This window comes from Calidris pugnax, unplaced genomic scaffold (assembly GCF_001431845.1).
Source record: "Calidris pugnax isolate Ruff unplaced genomic scaffold, ASM143184v1 scaffold316, whole genome shotgun sequence".
NCBI classification, from domain to species: Eukaryota; Metazoa; Chordata; class Aves; order Charadriiformes; family Scolopacidae; genus Calidris; species Calidris pugnax.
In genome coordinates, this window is record NW_015091194.1 from 1,747,096 (window position 1) to 1,771,032 (window position 23,937).

At 40.9% G+C, this 23,937-nt stretch overlaps 1 protein-coding gene across 14 annotated transcripts in view; it reads left to right on the top strand.

Moving 5' to 3' along the window:
- The window catches only part of ABCC9 (ATP binding cassette subfamily C member 9), an 81,585-nt gene that overhangs the window by 50,039 nt on the left and 7,609 nt on the right, over nucleotides 1-23,937 (top strand). For 12 of the 14 annotated variants that reach the window (XM_014959556.1, XM_014959555.1, XM_014959557.1 and 9 more), the window contains 16 exons: nucleotides 1,262-1,363; nucleotides 2,759-2,843; nucleotides 3,309-3,389; nucleotides 4,424-4,561; nucleotides 5,062-5,187; nucleotides 5,745-5,841; nucleotides 7,035-7,282; nucleotides 8,179-8,327; nucleotides 9,107-9,176; nucleotides 10,008-10,165; nucleotides 13,284-13,376; nucleotides 15,888-15,990; nucleotides 18,411-18,512; nucleotides 21,152-21,272; nucleotides 22,386-22,516; nucleotides 23,038-23,116. In XM_014959556.1, the coding sequence (XP_014815042.1) occupies nucleotides 1,262-1,363; nucleotides 2,759-2,843; nucleotides 3,309-3,389; nucleotides 4,424-4,561; nucleotides 5,062-5,187; nucleotides 5,745-5,841; nucleotides 7,035-7,282; nucleotides 8,179-8,327; nucleotides 9,107-9,176; nucleotides 10,008-10,165; nucleotides 13,284-13,376; nucleotides 15,888-15,990; nucleotides 18,411-18,512; nucleotides 21,152-21,272; nucleotides 22,386-22,516; nucleotides 23,038-23,116 (1,883 nt within the window). The remainder of the gene's footprint in view (nucleotides 1-1,261; nucleotides 1,364-2,758; nucleotides 2,844-3,308; nucleotides 3,390-4,423; nucleotides 4,562-5,061; nucleotides 5,188-5,744; nucleotides 5,842-7,034; nucleotides 7,283-8,178; nucleotides 8,328-9,106; nucleotides 9,177-10,007; nucleotides 10,166-13,283; nucleotides 13,377-15,887; nucleotides 15,991-18,410; nucleotides 18,513-21,151; nucleotides 21,273-22,385; nucleotides 22,517-23,037; nucleotides 23,117-23,937) is intronic. The other 2 variants (XM_014959562.1, XM_014959564.1) reach the window with 1 other exon arrangement.

Sequence of the window (23,937 nt, forward strand, 5' to 3'; positions counted from 1 at the left end):
TGTGCTCCGGGTGAAGTCAAACGGTGTCTCCACTGGCAGGGAAAGGGCCTGCAGCTTTAAAAGAAGGACAAGCTAAACCCAAAACACATGGCAAATGATAGAGAAGTAGTGGCACACATAGCTGTGGTTGGGAGCCACGCCGTGATTTGCTACCTGATAATCCTGAGGGGATATTTCATACTAGCGCACACTGAACTGCTAAAACTCCTAAAATTTTTGAGGTACTACTGACTACTTCTAACCAGCTGTTTCACGTGCCCTAGCACCCTCTCTCTCTCAACAGCAGATCCTAGATGCTTACATACAAAGCTGTATCAAATGTACAGTTTGAAGCAATAGCATCAGAGAGGCTGAGAAGCAAGATCAGTGTTCAGACCCGTAGGCCAGCGCCACTTCCCACCTCCTTCCTCACACATTGCAGCAATGTCAGAAAAATGTCTGAAATTACATGACCCATTTTTGCCCTACGTAAGCAAAACAGCCAGAAGCAAAGAACTTCATACCCCTATTGTACACATTTCATTGAAGTTTAAATATACACATTTAAAGTATGTCTAATAAATAGTTGGGAGATTGCAGTGATTCCTTCCCAATCTGGATTAAACTACCCTCTTTTCCAATATCATGTCAGTCCACTGAGGATCTTAGACTTAAATAAACTTAGACTTAAAGGAAGTAAAATAGACTTAAAGGAAAAAAGCATTCACTGAGAAAAATGTATTTCCTGTGCACATCAAGTAAAATAACCTAAAACTTCAGAAAACAGCAAGTCAAGTGTCCTAATGCCATTTGAACAGTGCCTTTTCACTACTTGTTTTGGTGTTAGAGAAAGAAATGCCAAGTAACTACTCTTGTGAAAATTTAATAATTTTGATTATTTATATTTTGCCTCTGGATTGAAACTGCAGTTACTAAATTGTGGTAGGTACCAGCGATTTATAGGAGAACAGAATACAGTCTGGAGCATAGATTTTGCCATCAGGGGAGAAAGCGGGTGCTGTTCTAACAAAAGCATCTCAGTCAAAATTATTCACTTTTCTAACAGTTGCTTTGCCTGTGTGTTTCCTTGTATTGTTAAGAATGCACATTCATCAAGTTAATTTTTGAAAAACTGACGTTTCATAACAGGGGTTGCTGTGCTTTTCACTAATGGTCTTATCTCTCTACAGCAGAAACAGATACTCAAAAGTTGATTTTTGAAAAGATGACGTTTCATAACAGGGGTGCTGTGCTTTTCACTAATGGCCTTATCTCTCTACAGCAGAAACAGATACTCAGTGGCTTACGCGGCTCAGAAGCCCTGGCTGCTGAATGCAACTGTGGAGGAGAACATTATCTTTGGGAGCCCATTTAATAAACAGAGGTAAGTATCACCCTCCTTGCAAAAAACACCTGGCACCTTCTTTTAAAGAGGTTTTTTGGCATCTGCTTCTGGAAGAAATCTGTAGATTGTGGAAAATACCAACGCACGTTAACCCTGAGCTGGAATAAGCTAACCTGACTTTAGCCATCTCCATGGAAGGTTTCTGGTTTAAATTAGTCTTTCAAGGCTCCCCCTCTGACCAGAGTGCATGTCTAAGAGGTTTGTAAGAAATCATGCAGCGACAGTGGCTCCCCATGGAATACAGCAGTGGTTTTTTTTCAAGCAGCTAAAGTTAGGTGAGATGGATCCCATCTTTGGAGGCTCCTGACTTACTTTTGTTTTGTTTAATGGAGCCTGAAGTTGCCGGAGGTCTCTGGAAATTGGGATTCTAGGCATATTTCCACTGAGTTTATGGGCTGTGATCGAGTTATTGGAGCAGCCGCTTTACAAAAACACCGCATGCATGAAGATGGGGTGCCTCAAGGAAAGAACCTTAATTCTTCCTTTAGAAAGACAGGAGAAGGGAGTGTGAAGGATGAGGTGCACAGCTTCTGTTGTGCCTATCCAGCACTTGTTTCTTGTGTCCTTCTAAAAGGGTCAGCTAACTGATGCAGTGGAAAAAGTGACTTGACTTAAGGAAAACAAATTGCTGATGTTTTCAAAGGCAACTCTCTTTGTTTTCAGTTATTAAAAATACATCCCATTCCTCTCCGTGTGTGCTTTGTTAAGATGTATAACTCCATTCCCACTTAATAAAACTTAGCAATGACCAAATATCTCAAAATCCAGATAAGCATCTAAAATTTCAGGGACCAGATTCTGCATCCATCCAGCTACTGCATCCATCAGCCTAATTTCACTCATATCAAAGGGGCAAAGCTGAATTTCACCACTCAGATAGTCTGATCCCAGCTGCTTATGAGCAGATCAGCTGTGATACCCCACAGACCTAGAAATCACAACAATTTTCAAGTTTTTACAAGTGGTTTCCTGATTCTGGCAAGACCAGAAGCACTGTAAGGATCCTTTGTCCTGTAATAGCACACTGAAGTAAATTAAGAGGCACCTAAACAGGGAAGAATAATAACTCATTGGAAAATGGCTTCAAATACTCCAGAGCCCAGCAAAACAGCTCTGTGATAGGGAGGAGTAATTTATGTAATTGCATCTTTAAAAAGTAGGCTTGCCAATAAAGACCTCTAATAAATATGTCATTTTTTGCAATGCTTAGTTTACAATGCTCCGTGATTAATTGCGGAATAATCGTTTTGCCCTACTTATTTTTGCAATTGTATTTGACAGAGCCACAATAACAGTGAATCAGCGCTGGAGGTTTTTATGTTAGCAAAGTCAGCGACTGGTTAAATAATGGCAATGACCATATTGTTTTTACAGGTACAAAGCTGTTACAGATGCATGCTCTCTGCAGCCTGACATTGACTTACTGCCCTTTGGTGATCAGACAGAAATTGGAGAAAGGGTAAATAATATGAATGCTTTTATGTCTGCTTAGCCTGTGTATTAAGAAGGCATTCTCTGATGTCACTCGGACAGATTTAGTCTGTATGGGGCTTCCAACCTGCTAAATAATTGTAATTCACCAAGCGTTGCTGCAAAAAGAAAATTGTAAACTTTTTTTCCTTCTTCAGCTGTTCCCAGATGCTATGTTGTATTGATGCTAGTATTGATTGCATTTTTCAATCTAAGAGGCCTACAGTACTTAGAGGAGTTCTTATATAATTTACACTTACTCATGATCAGCTGCTGAATAATCATTTTTCTTCTGATATTATATGAGGATTACGTTTGTTTGTCAACTGGATTAGCATTTTAACAAAGCTTTTGTTTTTATTGCAACTCTGTGTAATTGTAAAAAATCACATTTCCAAAGTCCTATCATAACGTTTATTCAAGATGCATATCTCTGATCCATTATATTCATTAGGGGATTAATTTAAGTGGCGGCCAACGACAGAGAATCTGTGTAGCTCGAGCACTCTATCAGAACACGAACATTGTCTTCTTGGTAAGATTTTTCTTTTTCACATGGAGTATGGAAAGTTAGTAATAAAACTGTCATTCCTTTTATTTAGCTTTAGCAAAAATTATGTTAGATTTAGAAAAACTATAGGGACTTGTGTTCAACTCCACATCCAAGTTATAGAGATAGAAAATAAACATCCACCAGATGAAGCAGCATCAAAAACGTTCTGGGAGGTGAAGGTGGGATTTCCTACAGGGATTGACACTGGAAGAGCAGAACAGATTGTCTAACTTCTGCTCACTCTCAGTGGTGACCTAGTGTCAACATAGTCCCACCAAAATCAGCAGGAGTTCTGAGAAGGAAAAGCACCATAATGCAACGAAATGGCAGCAATGAACAGATTGAGGGTTCAGCAGTCTCCTGCAGGACACTGTGGACTCAGACAAACTTTCCCTTCTCTGCTACTGATTTCAAGATATGTCAGGAATTTCAGGAGGCTGCTGCTCAGGAAAGGGTTGTTTGAGCCTCCTCAGAATGAACTTCTGTTCTTGGAGAAAAAGTGTTTGCATACTAATATACTTAAATAAAATAATATTGTCTTATTGGTAACCACACTCACTCAAAGTGAAGACCAAACACATCTGCAGTTTAGTTGGAGGAAATTAGAACAGTTCCTAACTCTGCTTTGTTTTTCCTGTGCCATTTTCCCATCGAAATTGGGCCTAAGCTTGGCTCTGGATCCTGGCATTTTCAAATTTGGATGGGAAGTTTCAGTTCTGGTGTTCCTGATATGGATTACTCCACACTGTCAGTGTGTCACCAGCACTGCGCACATCTAAAGACTCAAACTTACCTGAGTCCATTGCTATGAACTGAAGAACGATGGATTCTAGCTCACTGTTTCGTAGTGCAGCCCTCCGACTAGGTCTTAATCATTAGTGAAAGATGGAATGTTAATAATTGCTGCTGCTTTCTAATCTTTTCTCATTTTTCTTGAAAGAAAAATCCTGATTTTTGGTATCCTGTTCTTTTTCCTTTTTTGTTTATTTTTTGTTGTTAATTTGATTTGATTGCAGGATGACCCATTCTCTGCACTAGACATTCACTTAAGCGATCATTTAATGCAGGAAGGAATTTTGAAGTTTCTCCAAGAAGACAAGAGGACACTTGTTCTGGTGACACATAAGTTACAGTATCTACCACATGCTGACTGGGTAAGAGAAGGGATGCCATGATGCAGGTTTGCTCATGATGGACATACACTTGAAGTTAGCACCATAATGCTTGACCAGATCACTATTTTTCTCTATAATAAAGTCCCTCCTTCTTAATTCCACATGTCATGTGGCTAACTGCAACTCTACAAAATATGGATTTTGTAGTAGAAGGAACAATTTTATTTTTACATTATTTGTGTAGTTTTTTTGATTGGAAGCCACTGGAGAATTGTGACCTAATTACAACTATGACTGTTACTTGTTATGTCTTGTCCATGTTTTTTACAAGTAGAGATAAAGCACGGCTTACAGGAGTTTTAAGTTTATGAGCTGTGTCAACAAACTTTAAAAGTGATTAATCAAATACTGAATACAGTGAACACAGAAATTTGCATAATGGTAAATCTCACCAATACCGAGATCCAATGTCTTGTAGGCTGCAGGTCAGTGCTTTTGGTATGTTGCTGAGTTGATGTGTTGGATGCTGTGTCCCCTAGATCATAGCAATGAAGGATGGAATGGTGCTTAGAGAAGGGACACTAAAGGATATCCAAAACAAGGATATTGAGCTATATGAGCACTGGAAAACTTTGATGAATCGCCAAGATCAAGAATTGGAAAAGGTAAATAGGAGCATTTGGGCAAGGATGACCTTTCTGAAATGAAATACTTTTCAGTTAATTTCTAAAAAAACAAACCATGTCAGGATACAAGTTTTAAGCTAGGCATTAGGGAAAAAAAAACCAAACATGAACTGTGAGGAACTTTAATGACCAGAATGGATTGTCTAGGAAGTGTGTGGTGTATCCGTCATGGGTGGTTTGTAAGGACACGTAGGCAAAAACCCTTTTGGAATGCTGTGCACAACTGATCCTCTGCTGGGGCAAGAAGTGGACTCAGGCATATCCTAAAATATCTCTTAGCCTTTTATTGTGTTATTGCCATGAGCATTTAGGATTCTCTAAAGACTATTTTGGAAGTTTTTATCATCCCAGAAGAGGGAGAATGAAAGAATGGAAGAGAGAGGGAAATAAATGGATAAAACAGGATTTTTTGAAAGATACTGTGCTTTTCCTTCTGTGAGCTAGATGATCCAGATAAAGTCTCTTTGAGGTTATTGTTGGTGCTGCCGCAGTGGCAGACAGCTAAGCTTTATTAATAAATACGTTTCCTGTTACAGGATATGGAAGCTGACCAGGCTACTCTTGAGAGAAAAACCCTCAGAAGGGCCATGTACCCACGAGAATCTAAATCACAACTAGAAGATGAAGATGAAGGTATGTATTATTATTTCACTTTACTTACTCTTTTACCATGTTTCATTGCCTTTCCACTTGAATAGCTGGCAGTTCATAGCAAGGAAGTACAAAGATGTTAATGACTCTTGGTAATACCATTGTAAAGACTAATACTTTGATCTGTTTACAATCTGACTTGTTTAAGGGATTCTTCATAGATTTCTCTAAACATTGGGTACAAGGGTGTACCAAGACAAGTTAGTCTCTTTGCTAACTCATACTGCCTGGAGGTATTGAGAAGTGAGAGAGAAGTAAAACCACAGTAAAAATTGTAATTAAAGTAAACCGAGGTAGCTTTGCCTAGTCATTGGCATAATAATGTTAGATCAGCTGTAGCCCTGTCCCTCATGAGGTATCTGTTAATTGTCTGCTCTGGGATTTTGAAATACCACCCTGTGACCAAACTTGTAGATATTTTCAGTTCCTTTTTGGATATGGAGTTAACTTGCTATTTTTCTAGCTGAGGCGATTTACGGAAGAAGCTTTAGGCTTTGTTCTCAAGCTTAGCTTCATGTTCACTCCCAAGTCCTGTTGCACCTGTAGAGATGCAGATCCAGATTCACATCACTTTTAAAGTGGGTTGGGTCCAGAATGGTAGGATACTGGAAGATGGCAACAAGACACATCACAACATCCCTTTTTAATTCATTTTTAATGTTCAAAATCAGAAACTAATGGAAATGCTGTTAGTTCAGGGCTGTCAAGACAAGGTCAACATTTCTCTTCCCCAAGTGCAGCCTGAAAGACTGTGAGATGTTTATTCTTATTACCTGGAGAAAAAAAAAAAAAAAGAATTTAAATGTCATGCTTATACACCTATGAAATATATATTTCCCATAGCAAAAGTCTTCCACTATCTGTATTTCAGTATAATGTGAGCAATTAACATTTGATCATACTTACTATAAACAGCCAGTACTGAAGATCTGACTTACAAAAATATTTTATTAACAAACCTGTAACAAGTCAAAGACTGAGGGTTTGAGGCTATAGAGTTGCTCAAAGAGCACAGGGAAGTCTTTTGAGAATACATCTGAAGTGTTTGCTGGTTTTAAATGGCAGATTGAATTTTGCTATTAAAATTCAAAAAAAACGTCAACCAAATCCAGCAAAACCAGCTATAATTCTTAGTCCTGCATCCAAGCTAATATGATCAAATTTCTGAGTCACAGAGGAAGAAGAGGAAGAAGATGAAGATGATAATATGTCAACTGTCTTGAGGCTCAGGACAAAGATGCCATGGAAAACTTGCTGGAGATATCTAACCTCTGGAGGATTTTTCCTGCTCTTTCTGATGATTTTCTCAAAGTTGCTGAAACACTCAGTTATAGTGGCCATAGATTATTGGCTTGCTACGTGGACATCCATGGACAATACAAATGAAGTCGGGAACACTGATGAGGTTACGAGCACAAATAAGGTGGGCCATATCTTGGACCCTGATGGGGAAAAAAAAAAATATGTTCTAAAGTAATTATTTGCTGTTCATCTAGAAGCCAGCTAAACTGGAAAGACAGCTATATATAGTGAGATTGATTATTATATAGGATGGATGAATTGTTTATGCTAAAACATAAGAGAAATCAAATTTTGTCAGTCTTTTCAAACATGCAAAACTAAAAGAGAAGCATGTTTGAGGTTAGAAAAATTATTGACTTTTCAAAGGAAGGAATCTCATACTAAACTTCTTCATGTGGATCTTTTAACACCAAATCAGTGACTCCGTTGTCCACATTACTGGCTGTCCAGTAATATCCTGACAGAAAAAAAAAAAAAGAAGTTTTCAAATGTATTACTTAAATGCAATATGCTTACAGCTGTCAATTTGACTCATAAACAAATATCTTACTGGAATCCACTTAGTAAACTTTCAGAAGGCTTAAATGTGTTATAACCCTGGCAGATTAGTTTAAGATTTGCTCTGGGAATTTCAGTGGCACTTAATTAAGTGGAACTTTCCAACATCTCCCAAATGCCTTAATTCTTGAGAGGTTCTACTTTGGTTTTCTGAATTTCTTGGCTAACAGTTTGCATACCTTTGTATTTGTCCAGTTAGTCTATCTTCACAGTTCTAAGTACTATCACTTCAAGGTTTTGAAGGGTACTGATCATTAGGTTGAGGGATCTTAGAACTTCAAGTTCTTCTAATTATGTGAACTTAGTGAATTGCAGTTCTGTCATAGTTTTTTAATTTTCCAAAGATTCTATTAATATAATTATGTAATATGAGTGATGTCCAGGTTCCTTGGGAACTTCCTAGTAGAAAAGAGAAATGTGTGTTTATTTGTAGGATTGATGTATTTGTCATTTTTTTAGACTTATCATGTAGCTGTCTTCAGCATCCTCTCTGGAGCAGGGATTGTCCTTTGCCTCATCACATCTCTGACTGTGGAGTGGATGGGCCTCACAGCAGCCAAGAACCTACACCATAATCTCCTCAACAAGATCATCCTTGGACCAATCAGGTACAGCAAAAATAACATTCCTCCTGAAAAGTTATGTGGTCAAAACCTGTCCTCTTTGTAACTGGGAGGGTGCTCCTCTGAAAAGCTCTTGTGTTTGCCCTGTTTCCTTCAAGACGTCCAAAAATGAAAATAGTCAGTGAAGTAATCAGGGGGGGAAAATATTCTTTGTCAGAACATGTGAAATTCTGTCCCCTTTTTATCTGGCTGAAACACGTCAGATATCTGACACCCCCATCAAGGCTGGGGTGTCAAGGCAGGCCTTGAGTGTGCAGTTCTAGCTCCAGGGCACCTGGCTCCAGCTCTGAGCAATTGGCAAGGTGTCAAATGATATGTCTTCTTCTGATGGCCAGGGACAGGTTGTGTGCTCGATAACCACAGTCTCTCCCAGGCAGTCAGCTGAAAGGATGCCTCCGTAACAAATGCAGTTATCAGGGTGCTTTCATGAAACAACTGAGCCCTGGTGGAGGAGGTTGACCACCAGCCAGGGGGACAGGTCTTTGGAAGGGATCTGAAATCTTGAGGGACCGTTGATGAAAGAGCAGGAGGCAAGACAGTATGTTTTTGTAAGAGGAGACTTAAAAGTTTTTTGGTGCCAAGAGAAGCCAAGAGAAGCATTGAGATAGTCGGGTTGCAGGCATTATGGTCTGTTTCGTTGTTGATAGTTATTGCTTTGATTTAGAAAATGGCTGGATGCAGCTCTGTATTCTGTCTGATCAGGCTTTTTATCCAAAATTGTAATTCCTTTTCAGGTAACTTTTTGTTTTTAATTTGTTTAACAGGTTCTTTGACATGACTCCGTTGGGGCTAATTCTAAATCGCTTCTCTGCTGATACAAATATTATTGATCAGGTAGACGTATCAATATATTCTGTTCCCTTACATCTTGGCTTTGTAAATTTTCACTTAGCTATTGAATAAGATGATGTATTAAAATATCCAGTAGAGAGAGGCATAGCAAAAACAGGCTCTGGGAGTGATAATAGACAAACTCAAAATAGAAAGTACATGTATGTGTAGCAATGAGCGCAGATAATCACTAGAATAAACATCATGGGAGATGGTGACTCAGTTTCTTCATATGCAGACTGGTTGCTTCTGTTGGAAGAACTGGATTAGCAAAACACCAAATTTTGGGCTCAAAACAAGAAACAGGGTAGAATGTAATAACTTTACCTATATGGGAGTACACATGAGAAATAGATAGTCCATCCTGGCTGTAGCACATATGAATTTAGGCCATTCAGGAAGAGGAAGGAATGCTTTCACTATGGCTGCAAATTAAAATGTTTGGATGAGCAATAATCCTGCATGTAAGGGTGGTGGAAACATGGAAGGAAAATTATGAGGCCCTAAGAAAGAGCATCCTCTTTCTCTAAATATTTGGGATATCAAGAACAATCTTCTTTGTTGCTTGTTATATAAATGAGGTGGATATAGCTCCTATTTCCCCATGATCTTTGAAACCCTGACCTCTAGAAAAAAACCCTACTGACTCCTTTTTTAACCTCTGCACGTTTGAGTCCTAGACCCACATAAACAAAAAGGCTTCTGATATAAGGAAGAGTCTCAATGAGTTCACAGTGGTGTCATTCCACTTTCCCTACGGTCCTCTATAGGAAAAGGCATATGATGATACTACCAGTACCTTTTGCCTTAGGTTTGTTTTTTGTTTCACCCTAGCACATTCCTCCTACCCTGGAGTCTCTTACCCGGTCCACCTTGCTCTGCCTGTCAGCCATTGGAATGATCTCCTACGCCACTCCATGGTTCCTTGTCGCCCTCGTGCCTCTCGGGATAGCGTTTTATTTCATCCAGAAATACTTCAGAGTTGCTTCCAAGTATGTATTTTAAAAGTTTCCCGAAAATTTCCCTCTCAAAAAAAAGGTATATAAGAATTGTGATGGAATGTGAGGTTATAGGAGCTAGTGTAAGGGGAAAACGGCCACTGCATCCTGATTTTGGTCCTGAGGAATGAGTTTGAGACACACATCGGAGGATGTTTCTAGCTGCCGTGACGACAAAAGGGGTGTTTGGGGAAGTAACACTCGGGTTTGTGATGGAATGTGAGGTTATAGGAGCTAGTGTAAGGGGAAAATGGCCACTGCATCCTGATTTTGGTCCTGAGGAATGAGTTTGAGACACACATCGGAGGATGTTTCTAGCTGCCGTGACGACAAAAGGGGTGTTTGGGGAAGTAACACTCGTTGCATCACTTTTGTACACTGTTGGCTATAGAGTCAGATGAGCATGAAGTTTGTTAATCGACTGAGCCAGCTCGCATCTGGTCAAAGCTCCTCTTTGACCTTTTGAGGGTTAGTAGAGAATGGAAAATAACTGCCTGGATTAACGTCAGTCACGGCTTTTTCTTCATATTGGGAAAAAAGTCTCCACAGAAAATCATTTCCATTGTACAGCAACATTTATATTCAGAATGGCTTGCTGGCAATAAAGAGTACATTTTTTCAGCAAAAGGAGTGTCACGATTTCTTAAAGTCATTCTACTAGTGTTAAATCCATTATATAATTTAGTAAAAGATCTTAAGCAAGCCATTCGAGGTTTTTTTCTTTAAGTCAGTCAGTCATGCTTCTTTTTTTTTTATTTTATCAGCCAGGTTTCTGGACAGATTTACTCTACTTTCTGATACTTGAAAACACCCATCCTCCTGCAGGAGGCTAAAATAACCTTAGCAACTGTCACTTCTGGCTCTGTCTTTGCAGTATGCGCATTGCAAAGCATTAACATTATTAATTAGCATTAGCATGAATGTAAATTAAAGTTTAAAGCATTGCAAAGCATTAACGTTATTTATTAGCATTAGCATGAATGTAAATTAAAGTTTGGTGGCATCCAGTCAAGAGACATGGTGATTTTCAACTGAGCATTCCAGTACAGTTGGCTTCATGGACAATACTCTTATTTAGGTAGCCTGAGAAAGAAATGTGTCAGTTATTTCTCTTAAATCAATGGAGCAGGAGGTGCACAGAGCAACGTATCCGTAACTTAGCCTTGCTTTAGCCTACTTTTCATCAGATTTCCCCAGAATCTCCAAGGACATTGATGCCTAAGAAAACTCTCTAATCAGAATTCACAAAACAAAGATGTTTTATTCTGAAATAATTTGCTTAAATTCTCTGAGATTTTTCAAAATCTTGTTCTTTCCCCACCAGCTTTCCTAACTAATGCTGTACATGGCAGTACACCAGGTCTCAAGGTGGCTAAGGAATCAGGAGACCTGGTTTTAATTTTGATTCTAATTCTTAAAATGCATGATGGTCTTCTGAATCTTCTGAGTATCTCCCCGTACACATAGCGGTTTTACACTGTTGAAACTTCTTACTTAAAATATACAAGAGTAGGCAAAATCTGATATATTAGACCCCAGGGAAATACTACAGTTTCTGTCTGTGAGTTTATATGTGAGAGTAAAGTCTCCATCGGTTTCCAAACCTGGTTTTTCCCATGTGCTGTACCAATAGCCATACCCTGCAAGCTGCTGAGAAGTTGATCACCCCTTTAGGTCAGCACCAACACACACATGCACCCATTGGCTCTGCAATTGCTGATCTTCTGCAAGTCAATAACTACCTCATTAATTTGATTCCCTTACATTTTTTCTGGGAAAATCTGTATCTGCAGTGCTTATTTTTAAAAAAGTCTGTTGGAATTAAACTCTTTTAAATCACTTGTGAAGCATGCCAGGTTGACTTGTGTTCTTTCAGTCCACAAAGAAATTAATAAATCCAATTTATTTCTAGAAAAATAATCTCAGGAAATGTAGGATAAAGGAGTAGCTTCAGCCTGTATTTATAACTTACTTGCATGCAGTACCTTCCAGGCATACAAGCTTCACTAATTTTTAGAAATGTAAATATTTACAGTATTTCTTGCAGCACTTTGATTCTTTGTTGCATTTTCCATTACATCTCTCAAAAACTTCTATGTATTTTCCATCATAAATTTGCAAGAGCATATTTATCATCAAAACATAAGCAGCAAATTCAGTTGTGTATACTGGAACGTTCAGCATCATGGGGCAGTTCTTTCTGCTGGCCTATCTAATGCAGTGGGCAAGCACAGTAGGATTTTAATAAAGAGTTTAAATACCTAATGATCTCTCTTCTGTTTATACCAACTGGCTGCTATGCCAATGGCAGAGTGTTACAGAAAGATGTATTTGTCTCTGTGGTTTGGAAAACGTTCCTGTCTCAGGAGACTGGAATTTTTTAGACTAAAATACCCCTACCCCATGCAGGTCTTGAAAATGCCGTTGCTGAATAATTGAGGAAATTTCTCATTCATATTATTTCTCTGTCAGTGCTGTCTCTATTTCAACCACTGTGATGATGTTAACACTACAAATAGTAGTAGTTATAGTTGGTTATGTTTTACGTTCAGCATGTTACATACTTACGGGTACTCAAAATGAGGCAAAGTTTATATGGAAAAGCACCCTTTTTGTTAGCCTGGCTGATACACTTGCAATAAAATAAACGTGCAGATACACAAACTGTATTTTAAACGTGATTTAAGAGCCACAAATAACACGCTATAAAGTTTAAAATCAACTGTTCTGAATTTGATTATACTAGTGGTACTAATAAATCAGAATGTTTGAGAATAAAAAGTAATTTTAATCTGGCTGAAATGGACAGCAGGTTTTTATCCAGCAGAGACAGGATAATGTCACTATCGCTGTGGGACAAAGAGAAGCTTAGCTGTGACCAAGAGCTAGATCATGGAGGTGGCTGGGAGGTGATTCAAGGGCTCCTATGGCAAAAGAAAAAGTGATATTCCCATGTCAGTGTCTTTCTATACTATAGAAATACTGGTTTGTGTGATCCTGGAAAGAACACGTGCGATACAGAAGCTGTCTATTCCTGTCTGGTATGCAGGAAAATGTCTACAGACGGAGGTGTTTACATTGTAATGGCTGCTGTTGTTTTTCATGCTCCCAGGGACCTCCAGGAACTTGATGACAGCACCCAGCTACCTTTACTCTGTCACTTCTCCGAGACAGCTGAAGGCCTTACCACCATTAGAGCATTCAGGTCGGTAAAATAAATGATTAGAGGGAGGCTTGGGTTTTGGTCTGGCCCGTGCATCTCGCTTGGAGCATGTCTGAGGGAAAATTATTGGATTTGGTGGACTTTAATGAAGCCATCTCAAAAAGGGAAGAAGTTTTGTTTTCCATGCCCCTAAACACTTGGCTTTGCTGTGCCCCCAAACACTTATGCGTATTTCCAATAACACACTAATTTACCTGTATTGGTTTTCTGCTGAATTAAAGATGATGACATCTTTAGGATATGGTATTTAAACCTCTAAGGTGTCTAGTTTAACCATGCCTTGCTTGGACAGCAGGGAGCTCCTCTTTGCCAGGAAGGTACAGGGACCACCCCGGGTATATGCTACAAGCTGTGCTATCCTGTGTGCCCCTGAATCATTTCTGCATTTCACCCACCACTCAGGCAGGGAAACATCATGGCAGGGCTCTCCAGCTGAAAGGCAGTGTGCACCAAGGGAGGCTTCCCAAGAAAACTACGGCAGAACAGAACTGGATCTTAATAGTCTAAAATCTAGCCATGTCAGTCAAAATAAAACAACACATTCCAGTAGCTTCAGAGAATCTTTCCAACTTTCCGTGCATATATTTTTTTTTTCTCTACTTACTACATGAAATACAGACTGAATTCTCTTTGCATATTCACTACATTGACATGACACTGATGACTCTGTCAAAGTGCCAGCTTGATGTTGCTCCCCAGTTAAGCGTAACTTGCGCTCATTCTGTACACTGCAGCGTTTCAGAGGGGTGCAGATCTCACTGCAGTGCTATTTACACACCTATCCAATCAGTTTAAGACTGCTTCAGCACTTCCAGCTAGCTTCAGGGCCTAGGCTGCTCGTTCAGAGTGCCCCAGTGAGGACTGTGGCAGGAGAAGCCAAAACGTGGCCGTGTCGAAGGGATGGCTGGCGGTGCTCAACGTGAGATGCTGTAACAAGTTTATCGACCAGAATGACGTGTTGGAGCAGTGAATCATAATTAAGGCCTGATGCTGATGGCATGCTGAGTGCTTCTTGGGATGCTCAGAGTGGCCTTTCATCACACTATCTGCTGAGAAAGATGAAGGAGCTGAGCACATCTTGGGAATCGTTAGGCTTTTTTTTTTGCCTTACTAAACAGCGATGTGGGCTTGGGTGGCAGAGGGCAAAAGGCAGTGCTAGGGAAAGAGTGGGCATCATAACCACCACTTCTTTTTTTCCAGGAACTCTGGTGCTAATCTAAACCATTTCATTTCCCTGTCTGTGCTCCACTGTCAACCAAACCTGAAGTCTCCGGCGGTTTTTGTCGGCGAGCTCGTATTTACTGATAGTCCCGTTAGTCATTCTCTGCAGTTTGAGTTCAGTATGTTCCAGGATAAAATAGAGCAGCTCCTCGCATAACTTACCACAAAGTAGCACAGTTGGATTGGAACGCGATTTCAGTGACCTTTGCTGTTTGTCATCTGACAGGATAAAAGTCTAAAACTGCCCAGAAGATGAGCTGGACGTGGATGAAAAGATACAGATTGAGCACGTCAGATTTTCCATTAGGAAAACTGGAGTTCTGCTGCCAGAAAGGCAGACAAGCAGAATATTCAGTGCATCTTTGCTCCTCCCCACGTCATTACTGTTGTCAGTTGTTGTTTTTGGGGATGTTGCTTGCGATGTTTACGGGCTGTGAAGAGGAAAATAAAGGATCAGTGGGAAAAGGAAGGGGAGGAAAAAAAATCATACCTAAAGTAGTGCAAGGTGCCATGAATTTAATACATTTACACCAACAGAGATTTCCTCCTTCCCTCCCAAAGTGTACCTCCGCTCTTAGGCGCTCCGACATCCTTGCACTGTTATTTAAATGAACATGGGAAGAGAGAGAAACAAGTGATAGTGAAAGCACCACTCGTGTTTGTAGTTCAGAAATGGTCACTAGCTCTCCCTCCCTCCTTGTAGTTGTTGGAGTTGCTTAGGCAATGGGTGACTGGCTGAGGAAAGAGCTGAGCAGCTGAAAGGTATTGATCAATCTACAGTCTACATTAGTTGAAGCCTTAGGGATGTCGCTCCTGTTGAAGATTCCTGCAGCTGGCCAGGTAACTGCTGAAATCAGCTTTTAAGGTGGCAGGTGAGGCCTCTGCTCTTGCTGGTGAGGAAGAAGAGAGGGGCCACAGCAGCGCTGGCCCGCGGGAGGCCTGGAAGGCTGCAGCCCCCACAGCCTGCAGCCATAAGCAAAACCTGTCCCATTGCATCACCTTTAGGGGACAGGCTGAGATCCAAAACCTACTGCAATGTAATTGCGTGTCAAAGAAATTTCTCCCCACTCTACGTGTTGCTCTCCCTGGCTAAGGGGAGCCCCCGACAGCAGGTAACAGGTCCTTAGAGGAAGAGTTTCTAACCCAAAGTTTGGCAGAGAAGGGCAAAAAGTTTTGGTATGGGTGGAGGGGAGGGAGAGAAGAGTTTAGTGCTTCATCCTTCTGTGTATGAGTGTGTAATGTGTTCTAATATAACAACTTTGCTCTTGGCAGGCACGAAGCCAGATTTAAACAACGTATGCTGGAGCTAACGGACACGAACAACATTGCCTACTTATTTCTATCGGCTGCCAACAGATGGCTGGAGGTCAGGACGGTACGTTCAGTTTAGTTCCAGCCATGGTTTTGAAACCTTGGAAGCAAACAGAGACTTTGCCTGATGCAGAGAAGATAATAACGAGAATTAATCTCGCGATGAGATTATACACACTGTTCCTTAAAATAGATCAGGATTGTTTATGTTAAGCCCATAGGGTTTTTTCAGCTTTCTTGGCCAGGAGTAAGAAAAGACAAGTCTCCCTCGTCTTTTGCTGTTGTGATGTCTAGCGTCTGAAGAGAGAGTGCAAGGACAAACATTTACATAACTCGAAATAAGGCTTTCTCTACTACTGTGCAGCATCTGCAGACCTGCTGCGGCAGAAACTCCTTTCAAAGCAGAGCACAGCTTTTCAGCAGTGGTGTGACCTGTGCCATCGTTCTGCCAGGCTGTTGTAGGCACCACTGAGCTTCCAGGTCCTGAGGTCTCTCTCCAGCAGCAGGTTTAATCCCACAGCTGTAATATAAACCCTTCCTTTGCAGTGCCCTTAACTGCAGCTCTGAGGACATACTGTTTCTGGTTTTACTGTTCAATATCACGAAAAGATGGCAGGACTAGACTCCAAGTCAAAAACCAAATGACAATAGGGCACAATGCAGCCACTGTCAGTGAAAAGGGGGCTCTCCAGGGGCAGCACATGAGGTCTGCAAGGCAAGAAGAGGCAGACAGGCTTTTGTGGGGGCTCTCCAGGGACAGCACATGAGGTCTGCAAGGCAAGAAGAGGCAAGAAAAGTCACTGTGATTTCCTTATTCATCTGACACTAAAAGATCACTGAATAAACACAAGAAGTGACCTGATTCTGCTAGACTCAAATAGTAACAGGCATGATTCATCCTCACATCAACCACTGTATCCTCACCTTCACTGTCTGGCGCTCTGGCGGAGCAGCAAAGCTGTGCTCCATTTCTGATGATGGCAAAGCTTTCCCGTGTGCATGAAGCTCTCAACTTCCTACAGCATCCAAGATCAAGCTGAACTTGCTTCCAAATCAAAGACAGATAAATAACAGAGCAACAGCCAATCCTGGAATAAGCAGTATAACTGCCTGTTAATGTCTCACAGTCTTAGAGTTGGTTACACGCGGAATGAATTTGATCCAAGTGTATGCATCACTTAATCATAACATTATAAATAATGTGACATTGCCAAGGAATAGTTCATTTAGCTCTGCCTAATGGCACAGTGGTACTAAGATCACTCAAAAATCTGTAGGGTTTAACAGCATCTGTGAAGTCCTGTCCCGAGCACTGATGGAGACTCGACACCATTGTGCTTCTGCTTCTCTGTAGATGTAAAGCTCAAGTCTGGTATCTGCTCATCAACACTTTTTGCAGAGAGACAAAGTAGACAATCCTCGTTTCAAATCCCAGAGGGAAAGATTCCAGGCAGGGTATTATCAGACAGGAGGAAAAAAATGGATGGAAAATGCTAACCCTGTAATCCAAAGTAAACACAATGCAGGGAGCAATGGGAGAGTGAGAAAGTCAGCAGTCTCATGAATCAGGCACCTTGACAACTACACAAGATCACGTGGCATTCATTTCAAAACCGAGGTCCAAGTCAAGAAGATGAGTTGAAGTGCCTGCAAAGCTTCTGAGAAGTCAGATCTTTCTAATACAGCCTATACAGCAGTTTCTGTAAAGCAAGTCTTCACCATGCAACAGAGCTGAGATCCCTCAGGTATCTACCGTGGAGTCACTCCAAAACTCCAAGTGCTGTGGCAAGAGCAAGGCTTACTAGCTTGTTTGCAGCACCACAACTACACAGCTACACTGCCTTCAGAGTCTACACTAACACATGGTGTTTCACTGCAGGCTGTGAGTGTTTAGCAGGCTTGGGGATGCCTTCACCATGCACAGTGTCCCGTTGCATGATGTAGACACTTTTAAGTCAGTCTGCCCGCTTGTGCCCCTAAAACATGTGCGTTACCTTTGTAAATTCTACAAAAATTCTTCAAGGACTTTGTCAAGTCATTGATACTTCTCTTTTTTGGGGAGGCAAGCCCATGTTTGAGAAGACCTGAAGGGGAGTGGAGAGAGTGGAATTGATTTGTTTTAGTGGTAGGAATTAGGGCTGTCAGTATTATGCCATTCTTATGTTTTTATTACTTTTTTAATATGCTCATTAGATTTTTTGATACTTGCTGGTTTTGGGGTGGCCACAAGAAGATACCCTAGCCCAACGGGATTTGCAGAAAACGCTGGCCTGTTTCACTTGTGTTCAGCAAGTTCATTTAGAATATTTCAGGTTGGGCACCAAAATCCCTGATCTTTTCCAGGAAAAACAACCCAGATCTAAGGACCAAGTGTCATTATAGAAATAAACCGTAGTAAACCAAATGTGCTCTGTGTCTGAAGGAATCTTCCTGTTGCATTTTTAATGTTGTCTGAAATTTTTCTCTCCCTCCCTCTCGTTCCAGGATTACCTAGGTGCTTGTATAGTTCTGACTGCGGCTGTGACGTCCATCACTGAAGGGCCTAACTCAGGATTTGTGGGGCTAGGTCTCCTGTACGCTCTGACGGTATGTGGGCAAGGCAAAGCTTAAGAACTTTCAGACCAACCTATTAATTTTATGCTAGTTTTAAAAATACACGCGCATGGTTATCTTCCAGCTTTCTTAATCTCGAAAAAAAACAATCTTGCAAACAATGGATTGGAGCCAAAGTTGAGAGAGTTCAGGGCAACTTGGACTGGCTTCAGGTTTTATGAGCCAATTAAAAAAACACAACCATTCCCAGGCCCTGCGTGCTCCCAAGCAAAGCAGGAAAATTAAAAGTGCGTAAGAGGACCTGCTGTGCACTCTGTTTTGCACAACCCAGTGTTGGTTCCTCCTGCGTGTGGCAAAACCTGCCAGAAAATACTATCCCACAAACTGCCATAACCTGACTAATGTTTAACCAAAGACCAAATAAAATAATTGCTGAAGAACCAGAAATGCCAGCTCTACCTTTGGAAGGAAACTACTCGGATGTCCAATATTGCCCACGAAATTCTGAATTGATTTGGGGATTGGGACCTTTAGGGCTAAGTAGGCATGGCTCGTCATGACAGGTAGCAGTAAGAAAGCAGTGCATCATGAGCACAGAGTATGACCAGCACAGAGAGTAGAAATATCACCAAATTAACAGTGAGGGTGGGGACAAAAGCAGGATGGGGATAATGGCAGGAAGAATTTTTGAAGTAATATCTGGCCTGGCGGAAAACTGGCTGCTTTATGGCACTGGTCTGGGGGGAGGCCTATGGGTATGGGCCTGACGCTGAGGTTTGGCTTTGCACGTAAATGCTGGCAAGCCCGTGGTTGCAACAGAAAGTTCTCAGCAGCTGGCTTAGCGTGGCCTTAGATCCCCTCTGTGCTGCTGTTGCAGCACCGTTGAGAGTGCCAGCAACAGAGAATCAGTCCCGGCCCTTCAGCTTCACTCTGAAAACATTCCTGTCATCCTGCTTCATTAGCAGGGATCTGGAAGCGCCAAGATAGCTGCATCAGCTTTGGCTACTTTGTATTTAGTCTGTGTTTGCAAACAGCTCATTAGTGCCAATTAAGCCATTCGCTGAAGTCTGGCATAGCAGAGGAAGGAATGCGGCGGTCGCCAAATGATTACTGTCTCTGTCCTGCCCCTCAATAGCACTGATGAAACTTTGAATGCAGTTAGATCCTTACCTGGGTCCCCTGACAGTTTTTTGTGTTGTTTCTCTTTTGGAGCTGAGAGAGAGGCCTGATGTTTGGATGTGGATGAGAGCAAACTGCTTGTACCAACATTGTGTTTACAGCAGACATCCATAAACTAATTCTCTCCCCTTGTATAAACATGGCCAACTCCCTTGCCCAACTGCAGTGAAGGCTGAAATAATGGGTAGAGCCTTTCGGATGCCAGGCTCTGTTATCAAATCTGCCAGATTTGATATCAGATTTGAAATCCAGCCTGCTACTCTGCAGCAGCACTTCTGCAAAATGTTGAGCTTATCTGCAAAAGTACCCATTTCCCTAACTTCCTGACTCAAAAACTGGACATCAAATGAGCGGGTTTCTGAATAACAGATAAAATACCACCCCCTAGAATAATTCTATCCTAAGGATAAAGCAAGCAATTAAATCCTTTAAATTGACAACAAATGTTATTGCTGAATCCCAGTGAAAATTATTTACTGTATGCCCATTGCATCAGGATTAGGTTAATGGAAAAGAAGTGGGGCGGAGTGATTTATTCATAATAAACTTCTTATTTGGCAGATTCAGCAATGTCCCACAAATAAATGACAAAACCTTTCTCTCAAGGTGTTTGTGTGTAGGTTGTTTTTAAGTTAAGTGTATAAATCTTTATTCAAGCATGTAAAGTATCTCAATTTTTAAAGGTGCTTGGCAACCAACTGTTCCTAATATGATCAGGTTTTCTTTTTTATATGAGGTCCTAAATACAGACTTAGGAGTGTTTAGGAAATTTCTTGACAATTTTTGGCCTTAAATAGTCAGTTCTGACTAGAGATCAGTTTCTCTAAGCTACTGGGTATTGTTAGAGAACTAATTTTCAACTATTACCTACTCCAAGTAATATCTTTACTATTGATCAAATCCTTCTGATTACAAATGGGAATAAAAACCAAGAAGGAAATATTATTGAGCTGAGACGCTCAAAAACCCTCACATTTTGCATGGAGAGAAATGAATTATCTAAATATGCACAGAAGGAAACAGAAGTGGCATGCCCATCAACTCTCTTCAATATATTTGCAAATCTTTAGTTGCTGTCTTTGAAAGATTAGAAAACACAGTATTTGCACGCAGCGCTTCTAATTTTGATTTTGTGTTCTTAAAGAACATGCCTTTCACTCCGATTATTAGATTCTGAGGACAAAGAGATTCCCTTAATCAGTCACATCTTCAGACATTAGGTACAACCTTTCCATATTTCGCCTTCCAAAAACAAGGATGAGAATACCGAGCACTAAATTACTGTGTCAGGAATGTTTCTGTTGGAGTATGACTGGCTTATTACGTATTTGATGCTGTTGCACTGAGTGTTGAGCTGTTGAAACATCAATAAGAGACCCACTGTGCTGAGACAGGCCAAAGACTTTCACAGATTTATCCTGCCTTTATTCACAAACAGGTAGATGAACAGACAGAAGGCTGAACTTTGTTCTTGTTTTCATTTTGTGATGCAGATAACCAACTATTTGAACTGGGTGGTGAGGAATCTGGCTGATCTAGAGGTGCAGATGGGTGCAGTGAAGAAAGTACACAGCTTCCTGAACATGGAGTCGGAGAACTACGATGGCTACTTGGGTACTGCACTCTAATCTTTTTGGTTTTTAATGTGGTAATGAGAAAGCATGGTAGATTTGGTCATATAAAATTTTGTATATATAAATATACATATACATATAATACATACACACAATATACATATAAAATACACCTCTTTGCTCAAAATCTGTTCTCATTGACATGTAGGAACTCCACCAATCTGAGTGACAAGGGTAGTCAAAGGAACCTATGAGTTTTGTAGCCCACGCTACTCAACATTAAAACTCAACATTAAAAAACCCTCCCCTTTTGTACTACAAAGCTTGGCTCTGTAGTACAATCAGAAAGTACCAGGGCACAGTTATAGATGGGATGAACAAAACATCCATATTCAGAAAATAGAAATATGGATACAAATTAGAAATGCCCTACCAGTCACATGTGTTAGAGCAATTAGGGTGTACAGGATGGGGGCGCATTGGCAATCGGACCTCAGCAACTACACATTCCTGTTCATACATGGTCTGGTGAGAGGTGTCCCTGCCCAGGGCAGGGGGGTTGGAACTCGATGGTCTTGAAGGTCCCTTCCAACTCTAACCATTCTATGATTCCGTGATACTCCACATATTTCAAAGTGGCTTTGACTGGTATTTTGGAAGTGCTTGAAGTGCAAGGCCAAAACACTCGCAGGCCAGCAAGCTTCCCTGGAAAGCCAAGGCCCTTAGTCTGGAGACAAAACCTGCCTGTGTATTTGCAAATAGGGATGAAATATGAGTTGGGATAATGTCAACAGCTCCTGGTGTACCACAGTAACAACATCCTTCATTGCACTGCCCTTCCTGTGCCGGTTACTGACCGAAGAACATGTTAACACTGAGCTGACACCACATTCTTAGCTGCTCATTTGGCTTCTCCCCGTTTTATTGCCAAGAGCCACTTTAGCATCTTCCCCTCTCGTCTCATGTGTGGAGATCTGGAAGCTAAGTGCCCACCAGGCAGTTCCCAAGTGCCCCCTGGCAGGAAACTGGGACTCAATTTCTTGAGTGGCTTCAGGAAGTTGCCCAGGCAGGAGAGAGGGGGAAATGGGCATGTCATAAAAGGTAACCCTCTGATAGCATTCATTGTGGTTTGCTTTACTGTTGACTATTTCAGATCCCTCTCAAGTCCCAAAAGACTGGCCCCAAGAAGGTGAAATCAAGATTGAAAATTTGTGCGTTCGATATGAGAACAACCTGAAGCCTGTCCTTAAGCACGTTAAGGCATATATCAAACCAGGACAAAAGGTACCGTGTCAAGCATCGTCCTCATTCTGGAGCAGATCCTTCCAATTTGCAGAGACATCTATATACATTGATGGTCCTCTCTGAGGTCCCTGGGCGTGGGTCAAGAAACTTACACTCATGACGTTTTATTCTTGGCTGGGAAGAGTTTTCCTTCTCAGAGTCTCTGTTCTTTCCAAGTCCACTGCCTTTGCATAGAGTGAGCCTCGGTGGCCAGATGAGATTAGATGAACACCAGACTGGAACTAAGCAAAAATGCAAGAATATTTCGCACTTTAGCATATAGTGTCATTGGAGTCCAGGTTAAAATGCTGAAGTTTCAAAAATGTTTCTGGGACAGGTCCACATGATCCTGAGAGGCAGAAAACAGGAGTCTGCTTGCCGTGCTCTTTTTTTTCTTTCTGGGTGTCTGCCACTGGCCATTTCATCTCACCAGCAGGGCAGTCCAGTCCAGCTTTCCCAGAAGGACTACAAATCTGATTTGCAGCTTCCCTCTATAAGTAACATCTTGCTTTCTTTTGCAGGTTGGAATCTGTGGTCGTACCGGCAGCGGCAAGTCATCCCTGTCTTTGGCATTCTTCAGAATGGTGGACATATTTGATGGTTAGTTTTCTCTAGACTATGTTGTCACTTCTAACCTTTATTTCTTCAGAAGAATCAAGGACACTTTTTGGTGTTTATATCCTGCCTCTCTGGCTCAGAAGTTACTTGATTAGAATGGGGCTTGTTATGCCTGATCCTTCAAAGTACAAAGTGTCCTACTGTGAGGAGCACTTGGTTCTTCCAGGAAATGTTACGCACAGATTATACTTCCAAATTTTTTTTTTTTTTTTTTTTGAGGACGTTCTGACAAAATAGTATGCCATTTTTGAGATAGGAGGAAAAAATATGCAACTCTCTGGAGCCTCTAAATTTCTCCCTAAAGAATAACTGCATTAACTTATGATAGCTGTCAAAATGTTAGCAGAATAGAAACTAGAATTTAACAAGTCCATTCCCTTGATATTTATTTTTTATTTTATTGTGGTTTCCCACAACTACAGCAGAAACTGACTTAAGGTTTTGGAAACATTTTGCTATATTTTCACTCCTGTGGCATTTCACTCTCCCAGATAATTGGAATAAACAGCAGCAATATGCACCCTGGCATTTATAATACTTGTGGGCTGTTGCAGGAATATGGAAACCTACTGGAAAGTCATCGTTTTGTTTCAAAGATTTCTATGTTTCTAATTCAGCCATTGTGTGTGGAACATTTGGTAGGGAAACCCCAGTAGGATGTGGGAGGATAAATAATGCCTCCAATACTTGCTTTTGTTGTGATTCTGTGCCTATATGTATCTATGGTAATAGGTTTCTGATTAATGGCTGGGGTTCCTGCATATATAAATAGTGCAAACAAATAATAGTTATATTTATGGCCA